At 37.2% G+C, this 11,240-nt stretch overlaps 1 protein-coding gene across 2 annotated transcripts; it reads right to left on the bottom strand.

Moving 5' to 3' along the window:
* Positions 1–763: 763 nt before the first annotated feature.
* Positions 764–7,796, bottom strand: slmapb (sarcolemma associated protein b). Of its 2 annotated transcripts, XM_077214408.1 has the most exons (10): positions 7,688–7,796; positions 7,242–7,304; positions 5,599–5,724; positions 5,262–5,336; positions 4,875–5,180; positions 3,827–4,022; positions 3,222–3,381; positions 2,924–3,058; positions 1,976–2,063; positions 764–1,576 (listed from the first exon to the last, which is right to left on the bottom strand). In XM_077214408.1, the coding sequence occupies exons 2-9, from the start codon at positions 7,291–7,293 to the stop codon at positions 1,980–1,982; spliced, it is 1,134 nt and encodes a 377-aa protein (XP_077070523.1). In that variant the 5' UTR covers positions 7,294–7,304; positions 7,688–7,796; the 3' UTR covers positions 764–1,576; positions 1,976–1,979. The 2 variants fall into 2 exon arrangements, with proteins under 2 accessions (XP_077070523.1, XP_077070524.1); XM_077214409.1 differs by lacking the exon at positions 1,976–2,063.
* Between the last annotated feature and the right edge of the window lie 3,444 nt (positions 7,797–11,240).

Raw genomic sequence — 11,240 nt, 5'->3', positions numbered from 1 at the left:
CCTTATCGCTGGTGACGTTACACTTCATTTACTCCAGAATAAACTGAGCGTATTATTGCCAGTGCTCTTTTGATCGGGGCACGTCCTCATATTTCCCATGCGGCATTGAGGAGGGATGACTCATTGGGGCGGACAGCATTACACCATGGAAGCGTGTGCCTTTGGCTGCAGGTTTATGATAAAAAAATTGGTTATAAAGCCATCATTTAGTGGGGGTGCGTTTATGTGCCCAGGGTGTTTTTGTGTGTGTGTGTATACTCAAAATCTTAACACTTTACAATAAGGTTCTTAGGTATCCATTTCACAATTTGATTCGATTCTGATTCACAAGCTCTTAATTTGATTAATTTCAGTTATGAATGTCCACGTTGTTTACATACTCTTACAGAAAGTAATATAAGAATTGGTTGTGCTGTTGATTGTTTTTGATTCACTAAAAAGAACTGCCCAATAAGAGACATTTATTTGTGAATTAGACTACAATGGTCAAATTGTATATTGCAAGGTCAACTAAATAAAAAATGCTTTGCTATAAAAAGTATATAAAGCTTTATATGAAGTATAAAGATATAAAAAAAGTATTTTGAACAAACATATTACATTAACCTAGGTGAATATGGTATTTGCTGTAAAAACAGTTTATTGCTAATTAATGGTACCTAATGATAACAAATTGACCCTATTGTAAAGTGTTTTCAAAATGAAATTCATCTGATATGCATAAAGGATTTACAACAACAAAAAAACAGGGACTTAACATGGCTGAACTACACTTTTGCTTATTTATTGGAATTGCATGTTTGGTTAATCAGGTAGCTATTCCTTAAATCTCTGTACAAGTAATAATAAACATATATCATAAACACTATATTATAAGTCTCTTTAGGACAAAATAGCTCTCTAATGTCCTAAGTGAACAGTGATTATTTTCATCATCATTAATAATACGTCAAATCCTTATCACAAAGTACAGTGCATAGACTAATTACTAATGGCTTTGTATAAGGTGCAAGGAGACATACACATTACATGGAGGATTTAGGCCTTTACGCCACAGAATGTATTAAAACTTAAATGGATGCATCATGTCTCGAAAGTGTTATTGCAGTGGGATTTGCAATTATCAATCACTTCTCATGGAAGGTATAAATGTTTGTTTATTTGATGCTACTGTATGTTATTTAAGGCAATTCACTAAGTGTTTGTTTGGCAAAGCAACAGTGTTCAATAAAATACCTGTTATTAGCCAGATACTTCAAATGCTATGCATACACAACGTCAAATTTAAAATATATATGTATGGTGCAACTGAGGGAATGATGTGATGATATTATTCTAAGGCCGTCGGTATGCGAGTAGAAAGTTGCATTTAAACACTTTTTACTCAAACTAACACCACACAGACTAAAAGGACACAAATGTTAACACGTTTGAGAAAGATTGACTAGGTATGCATGTCACGGTGTTTGCGCTTGTTACTGGTTCATCACGTTGTTCATTTTGAGGTCTTTGAAAGCAAATACCCCGTCACAGCAATGGTTACAGCGGCAACAGGCATCCACCTGATCCATTTTCCCTGCAAAAACAAACATGACAAGAGATGACATCATCTGTAGCACCAATCAGAACATGTTTACAATCAAGGATGCACATGAGCCGAGAAGGGGACACAAAAGCCACAAGGACGGCACACAGACAAGGACAGCAGAAGACATACGGTGCAGGACAAAGAGAGCCGGGATGCCTCAGAGCTACGCTGGAAAACTACACCCTACAAAATGGAGTTCGTCAGAGACACTTGTTAGTGTGCATCTTATAATACAAAGCGGACCTGTAGTAGGGAAACAGAAGCATTTTGCAAACGACCGGACAGCATTTTGTATCTTAAGCAGAGAACTGTTTAGTGGTCATGCATAGCCCTGAGGATGATGGATGCTTAAGCAGAGGAATGAGATGGGACAGGAGCACTGTGTACCTTTCTACCACAATGGGCCCAAGCACCAATACAGCAAAGCCAGGACAAGGCCGATGGCTACGGCTAGGATGGGCTGCAATAAAGACAGCTAAAGGAGGGAAGGGAGGGATATTACTGAATGACTGTCTTATGTTTATGTGCGCTATTATTGGACTGGTAAATTTTACTATCATCAAGAAAAGGAAATCAAAAGGTGAAGCGTGTAATTGTTTCTTTGTTAAAACACTTCCCCTTTCCAAGTTCAACGTGCAGAGACAACGCCACTGTTTAAATGTGACACGTCAACTTTTGGTTTAACTGATGCTGCAAGTGTGGGGCAGTACCCCCAGTCTGTCAATGGTGTGGGTTGATGCAGCAAGCCTTTGCCATCTCACAGTGGTTTATCAGCCAGGAAATTTGGAATTATTCCAAATTTTTATACATTTTTTTAATATTATTTTTAAAATAAATTAATGATTTAATAATTAAAACATAAAAGAATTTTGCTCTTAAGTGACTGTAAAAATAAAATATTTGATTCATACATGGAACTGTAACAAAAATATTAAGAAACTTTCTTCCTCATTTTTGTTATGGTGGCATGTTCGAAAAATATTCAGCATGTATTTTATGTCGTCACGTGGAATTTTGGGGGAAAAAAACCTTATGCATTTGCACTGAGGTGAAATCTGCATATTGCAACATTTTATTTACTCTTTTTATAGTGAGTGTCAGTTTTGGGCCCTGGGTCTGCAACTAGGTTTAGTGTTGTTATTGGCCACAGAAATTACACACTTCATCTTTAGGCTATACAAAATGTTGAAACAAATGTGGAAGTTTATTGTCAAACAAACAGTGCTAAGTTTTTCATCTCTGATTTCAAGGACAAACGACACTTTCCTCTTGAACTGTCCCTATTGTCAGTGCCCCTGTTGTTGAACATAAGCGTTACATGGATTGAAAACTCACATGGTTGTCTTTGTCCTGGAGAAGCCTCAGGCGCTCTTGGCTCTGCTGCAGCTCCAGACTGATGGAGCCTTTCTCCTCCTCTACATTCTCATACTTCTCCCTGAGGCCTGACAGCTCTGACTGGATCTCCTCATACTAAGAGAGAAAGAGAGTAGAAACCTTTCATAAGGAGCAAAGAGCCTAGTCAATAACACACACACACACAGTCTTTTTTTAGGTGCAGAGTTTTTTTTTGTGACATGCCTGCTAATGAGTCTCAGGCAGCTCTACTTTCATTCTCAACTATGGTGGGAATAACCTCTTTCTGCAGTTCTTTGATCCTGCTATTGCCTTGCTCCAGCTGGCTAGTGTCTCTCTGGTGTTCTTCCTGCAGGACGCTCAGCCGTTTCTCCATGTCCGCCTGCGTCTTCTCCAAGGTCTTGACCGTGTTGCTCAGGCTTGTGGTCTGTTTCTTGGAGCTGAGGCAGAATGCAGGTTCAGATTGCAGATAGATTACATCATTACATCACAAGTCTGCAAAAAGATCCTTTTCCAATTTAAAAATGAAGTGTAAGGCTGGCTATTGAAAAAGATATAACTATTCAATTCAATTTCAAGTCAGAAGCACTAGATTTCAGTTGATTCTGATTTGATCAGGTGCAGTATGTCCATTTATCTTAAAGGGGAAAAAAACAAATTAAAGCTACAAAACTATGCAATATACTGTCAATTGGTAAATTCCTAAAATATTAAAATTAAGTCCAAATTCAATTGCCATTTATTTTTAGATACAACAAATAAACACTCAAACAGTATAGTATTGTATTTGAAAACAATTTGCAATTACATTTGGTACTTCTAGTGGCATGGCAATGGCACACTTCACGTTTAAATTAGCTGTAGCCGACACCGCTTAATACAGACCTGTCCAGCTCTTTCTCCAGCTGCTCTTGTTTCTTCATTAGCTGTTCTTTCTCTGAGCGCAGGGTGTTGCTCTCACTCTGCAGGCTGATCTTCTCTTTCTGCTGTTTATCAGTCAGCTGCTCTCTCTCTGACCTCAGGGACACACACTCCCTCCTCAGGCTCTCACAGTCCTTCTGCAGCCGCTCCAGCTCGCTCGCTGCAACACAAACACACTTAAAAACATACACAAAGACATGCACACAAACTCACAGATATAGCTCGTGTGTGCACACACAGACACAGACACAGACACAGACACACACACAGTTACATAACGGTGTAAGTGATGTGAGAAATGTGAGTCATCTTCTGAATATCTGTCGGATTACTGCAAACACTGCTGTGAATGTTGTTTGATGGATCTAGGGCTTGATTTGTAACCTCCACAAACACATTTTCCTCATTCATCAGGTTTCTGGGAAAGGAGGACAAATTCCTCTAATAGATAATAAACGTGTAAAAGACATAAAAAATCCTTCATTTATTTGGGGCAAAATACAGGAATTTCACCTGGCGAGGCTAAAGTTATGCGATTTTTCTTTGATTTCATTTTATTATTATTTTTCCTCTGACATGTATAATTTAACTTATTTTTTAAGGAAATAACCTTTTAAAATGAACACTAACCAATGCATAGTAATGATTACATTATTTTTATTACTATTATAACAATATTAGAAATATTTAGATTTGTTAATGCTAATTTGATGAGTCACACTTACTATTTTTTAAGAGGTATGACATTTTTGTGTATTTAAAATGTACAGTTTTTATTACATTATTATTAGTATTTTTAACAACAACAATAAAAAAATTGTAAAAATGTAAGTATAAATATGAATGAATTTGCATTTTGGTTTAGAAAAACTCATGGATGAGAAGTGTTGACCTTCTCACATAATTTCATGATTTTTAGCAATTAAATTATGCCGGTTTAAAATGTAGGCTTAAAATTCTGTAGGCCGGTCCAATCATCTGTGAGGGGGGAGGTGTGTGGGGTTGTGGGTACCTTGCTGTTTGGCAGATCTGTCTCTCTGCTTGTTCTGCTGTTGGTGACTGGCCTGTACACTTTCAAGCTCACGCTCATACTTGTTTGCATCCAACTGCCATTTCTCCAGCTCAGAAGTTAGCGTCGCCAAGTTCCCCTTCAGCGCGCTGACCTCATGCTCTCGCTCGGCTGCCGTTTTCTCTATAGCGCGGCGCAACACCTGCACTTCCTCCTGAGCTGCGTGCGCTTCCTGTCTCATGCTGAAGACAGCGCTGTCCTTCTGATCCCTGAGATTCTCCATGTCATCCTGCAGCTTCTGGAGCTGAGCTGAATAAACATGTAGACCATTTGGTATAATACATGGTTGAGTAATAAAAACTTAAGACATACACACCCTCCTTCACTTACTCTGCAAGACCTTTATCTGTTTTGCTGACTCCTCTGCCTGCTGCTTATTGGCTTTTTTCTCCTCCTCCAATAGACCTGTAATACACAGCACAAGCCATCAGGGGGATCTATTGAGGATGACTGCCATTACAAATCATTTCGAATGTTCACAGGCTTACTCAAATGTCCAAATAATAATAATTATCATGTGTAATTTAATATTTATTATTTAATCATGCATTTTACATAAATAAAAAAAATATATGTAGTAAGGCAAAGTTCAGTGCTGTTTTAGGATCAGTTTGGTCGCTCATATCCTAATGTATAAGACATTAGAGAGTAATCTGTGTGAGCTTACCTTGGAGTTCGACACACTTGTGTTTGCTCGAGTTGGCCTGTTCATTGGCCTCCTGCAGTTCCTGGTTAAGCCGCTGGATGACCTTCTCAGACTCACTGGCCTCCATAGTGCTCCTGCTCAGCTCATCTGGATAAATGATTACATTATCTAATGGGAACTATTAAATGCATAATTATATACTATTATGGTGCTCTGCTGTCAGAGAATCACTCTTTTATCAACAGTTAATGGGGGATCTTTGTCTATTTCTGTATCAGCATCAATGAGTTGCATTTCGACTTCGCCGGATTGTTCTGCCCTCTGACGAAGTGCAAACCCTGTCTCCAAAGGTTAATTAAATCAGAATGAATCGCATGGTAATTTCCCTGGAGATCAGAAAATGGGTCTATTCCATGAGTTAATAACTTCACTCAGAATAGATCCATCCTAAAAACATAATGTGATCAGTAGGGTTTAAACTGGGATCTGCAAAAAGGATGGCTGGGGTTTCAATAAACCTGGCATTTGAATAAAAGTTTGAAAGGTTCTTATGTTACCAATGCCATTTCATTATGAATCAGAAATGTTTTTAAACTTATTTGTGAAAACATTCAAGAAGATTTATAACCTTTAAATAAAGATCCGTTGCTCTGCAAACGTTACGTTTACTGGCTGCAATTTAGTTAGCCTAAACTTAGAAACAAACCTGTCCTCTTGCTGAAAACCAGGCCATCTTATCAAATGCTCCAGAAAGATATGACCTCATCTTACAAACTCAAGGGTGTATACCATAAATGGGCATATCAAGGACATATCATTGCAATCAGAGACACATAATTCCAGAAAATTGTACTTCACATGCCTTGCTTGGATGACTAAGCTAAAATATACTGAAATCCTGTGCAGGCTGCTAGAGCAGAGAGGACGAAGGCATTAACGTTTCATGAGGTTCTGCGGTGGGTAATGTTTATGGATGCCATTCTGCATCAAAAACTCAATCTCTCAGCAGAGTACCAGGGCACATTGAAATGCTTTGGCCTAATTTATTTGTGAGTGTGTGGAAAAGGAAGACACAGTCAGGTGGACAAAATATCTTCTGAAAATGCTAGTATAAGCAAAAAGTATTAGCAGAGGCTGGAAACTGTCCCACCGCAACTAATGATAACAAAACACTGCCATGCATGATTACATTTGGGCATTATAAAATTATTTTTGTAAAATCACTTGTTCAGAAAAAAGGTTTTATTCAATACGCTTGAACTGCTGATGAGCAGTTCTGAGGTATTTAGTTACAGACATATACAATTCATAGTTTACAGAAATTTCACTGACACTAAGCATGAATTTTATTTCTCACGGTCTGTCATTTTCCATGTTAAACTTAATAAAAATGCATTGATGAATGCAATATCTTAGGCAAAAATATATCAAAGAATTAAATTAACCAATTGCTCACAAGTAACTCAATAAAACTTTATACCCAGTGAGTCAAACAACAATTTTTAGATTTTTAGTACCATGACATACTCGAAGTATAATGATATAAAAAACAAGGTTTAATATCCCCTAAATGAATGCTTATAGGGACAGTACAGCACAATATTTTGATTCAGAATTCTTCAGCAAATAAATATAAAAACTCAATAGCAATAAAGTATTTTTACCTTTGATCAAAGACACTTTATTAATAGGATCTTTCAGCTTCTGCTCCTCCATTGTTTTCCCCTCTGTGAGAGAGCACGAGAGCAATTACGTTAATGCCACTTTAAAATATGAACTTTAGACAATTTTTTTTTAGATATCAAAGTTTAGATATTTGGTTAAATAGAAAAGAAATTGTAATATGAATTTCCAGGTGACGCCAATTATGACTCAGCTAGTTAATGAGGCTAAAATAATCAGTTTTCCAAAAAAAAGGCAACAGAACTGTAAGAAAATAAGCACAAGCCTTAATCTTTTCCCGTTTTAAACGTCAAATTATAGCTTGCACTCAAAACATAACGTCATGCCAGTTATATAATACAGCTTAGCATCATTGCATCAATTGGGAAGACTACTACTCATCGCCTTTACTTACTTAAGACTGAGGACTAAAAAAAGATGCCATTACCTGTAGTCTCGTGATGTCACGTTCTGTGGGTGCCGAAATAGAGCTGCAATATTCGTGCTTCTTTAACTATCGATTCGCTCTGGTGATGAGGACTGGACGAATCCATTCTGAAGGGCGGGGGACCCCGACGCATCTAAATATCTTGTCTAGGGGTTTCCATGACCAAACAAGGCAGTATCGGTAGAGTGGAGATGATGCAGATTACACTATAAGAGAGCTGCTGAAGTATATTTAACTCTGAGGGGTCATTTTCTTTGGAAAGTATTTTTATGCCCCTTCTTGTGACCCCCTCCCCCCGCAGGTGATGGTCTGGAGGTCTCGCTCACATGGGCATACAAGCGTCCTGAGGCATCTAAAAGAGAGGCTGCAGCTGCATGGTAGAATACACTCAAGCCCATTGTTTCACTCGTTAGGGCGTCTCTTATATAAAAACTGTTGACAATAGGGATCATTCGTGCTTGTATCAGTGCCAACCAAAGCACTGTGATTTCAGTAAAATATTATCAGTTGCATGTCAAAATGTCAATCACTTTGGCTGCCAAACCGATCATTCGAAGGTGTCTCTTCGATAGAAAACAGGCAAAATACACCATTGATCTCTAAAATAAATTCTTGCATTTCTTGCCAGTAATGGTTTGTGGTCACTTGTTTATTTATTTGTTTGTTTATCCAGATGTAAACACAAGGCTGATTTTGTGTGCTGGATCCTCAAATTTTAAACTTTCAAAGTCTCAAAATCTGTGATATACCGCTAAAATACTTGAACATGGTAAGTGACATCCTGTTCTTTTAAATTGCCTGTGGGATATTTAAAACTTTTAGAATGGATGTCTCACATTGCATATTTGAACATAATTATCATCATTGCACATTGCTGTTTACTTTATTACAGGCCTGCTGCCTTTAAAAACATAGGCCTATGTGCAACCTTGATGTGGAGTTTTATAATTTACCTAAACAGGACATTAGATGTAGATTATATAAAACTATGGATACTGTTACGTTAAACATAAGCATTGCATTTCCAGTGCCATCTCTTTAAATATCTCTATGAAATCATTATGGGGTTCTTTTCCTCAATTTGACCAACCAAGGCTAGGCTACTGATGTGGAATTAAGAGAGTTTGCATGCTCAGAGTTTGTATGGATCTTTCCTTTGTTGTCATGGTGATAGAGCAAACCTGTCTCATTCATAGTTCTTGGCCATCTAAGTTCTGACCGCACAAGATAGACTGAGAAAAATCACTCACCATTACCAGCAGAACATATTGAAGTCACCTTGTCCAGTGCCATCACGATAACCTTGAATCCTTGAAAGGGATGAGTCATGGTCATTAATCTCTGCGATGTAAGATCTACAGCTTTTAATGACAATAAAAAGAAGCTGCGTTTATCCAAGATTTGGATCTAAAAATGGGTATTATGGGTGCCTGAATAATTCAGTGTTTTGTAGGCTAGATTAAGAAGATTAAGAATATTTCTCTGTCTCTTTCTTTCTCTTTTATCCTCTCTAATACAGTACCTAATATACATATTCACCATTATAGCTTAAAAACGTTACATATAATGTATAAATACATTATTTAATTTATTTTTTTAAATGTTAGCACATGACTGACCTTCAACACTGAAATGTGGTTGAAATAATGTCATTTGTTGTTTCAACTATGAAAAAAACATTGAAACAACATTTAATGCTAGATGGTTTTAACAAGGTCTGTAATTTAAACCAACGATGTCTTCAACAGCATACAAAAGAAATTAATGCCGTTTTATTTTATTTATTATTTTATTATTATTATATTTTGATCAAATGAGACCTTTTCAAAAATCGAAAATTATTTTTTAAAATATAATTATTATAATTATAGGGAAGGACACTATTGCACAAATGCAGACTGTACATTAACCTGCACTACTGCCAAAAAAAGTGAATACGTGGCCATGAAACATTAATTTGAGAATTACTTTATAATTCTACTTTTATAATTTTCTTAAAACTTCAGCTAATAAAAACAGTCCATTAAATGTACAAAATAATCAGCCTAGCAACAAGATGACCACTGCAACTAATTACAGTAATATTAATAGGCTACTGAAGTCTTCTGAGGTCATAATGGTGCAAGTTGTGTTTGTCTGAGGTCATAATGGTGCAAGTTGTGTTTGTATGTAACAAAACTGTCTGTTGAGTGATACAAGAAACATGAAAGTAGTGCCAGTTTGGGACACTCAAAAAAAAAAACGCTTAACTTGGCTTAATGTACTAAGACAGTGGCATTAACAGACCAAACTCAGTAAACACCTTATTAATAAAGCATACTATGCACAGAAAAGCAGATGAGCCCAGAATATGAATGCAACACGTTTAATTACACGTTAAGTGTTTTTTCTCCTATAGAAAACCATTATAAAGAAAACGCTTAATGTGGCTTAATGTACTATGACAGTGATAACAGACTAAATTCAGTAAACACCTTATTAATAAACCATACTATGTACAGAAAAGCAGATGAGCCCAGAATATGAATGCACCTTGTTACACGTTAAGCGTTTCCCTCTCATAGAAATAAAGAAAACATTTAATGTGGCTTAATAGGCTACTAAGACAGTGATATGAAAAGAGCAAATTCTGTACACACCTTATTAATAAACCTCCCATAGAAAACATATGCAACATTAAGCGTTTTCTTTATAATTATTTTTTATATGGGAGGAAAACATGGGTAATTAAACACCTTGCGTTCATATTCTGGGCTCATCTACTTTTCTGTAAATATAGGCTACTTTATTAGTGTGGTGTTTGCTGAGTTAGTAAGTTAATATCACTGTCTTAGTAGCTACATTATTAAAGCCAACTGTTTTCTTGAACAGTTCTGTATGGGAGGAAAAACGCTTCACGTGTAGTTAAACGCGTTGTGCTCATATTCCGGTCTCATCTGATTTTCTGCAGTATACTTTATTACTACGATGTTTGGTCTTTTAATATCTCTGTCTAAGGAGAAATATTCGTTTCTCTAAATACCCGGCTATGTGTAAACGTAGCCTAGTAGCCACGTGTTTTAGAATGCCCCGCCAGTTTCAGTTACCCGGATGAGCAGACTGCATGGACGACGACCAATTGACCAATCAAAGCCGAGTATTATTCCAGAGTGCAGTGTAACGAAATGAAATAATTAAGGAGATAACATGACTAAACCAGTATGATATTGTTTGTATATGCACAAAGCCAGACTAATGCCAGTTTTGTGAGGCTGTTAGGCCCTGCAGGAAAACACACTCGGTGCTGTGAGGGGCAGTGACGCAGAAAGTAGATGTGTGAGTAAAGTTTGTTTCGAAGGCAGACAGGTAAACTGTCCTGGTAAGAAGGCAGCGCCGCAGGCTCCTGCTGAGAAGTGTGAGATAAAAGCAGATGGCAGAAAGGGCTGTAAAAATAGAACAGGAGGGGGTTGCTGCCTTTTCACCTCAAAAATCCGGGGCCATAGCAGACGGTCAGCATGAGGTGGGTTAGAAAGACCCCAGATTTGCCAACTTTTGAGTTTTGCTTGGAGTGAGA

Source organism: Siphateles boraxobius, unplaced genomic scaffold (genome assembly GCF_051911475.1).
Source record: "Siphateles boraxobius isolate OS27281-9 unplaced genomic scaffold, OSU_SipBor_1 68, whole genome shotgun sequence".
NCBI classification, from domain to species: domain Eukaryota; kingdom Metazoa; phylum Chordata; class Actinopteri; order Cypriniformes; family Leuciscidae; genus Siphateles; species Siphateles boraxobius.
The sequence above is the reverse complement of the archived record's forward strand: the minus strand, read 5'-3'. Positions and strand labels throughout refer to the sequence as shown.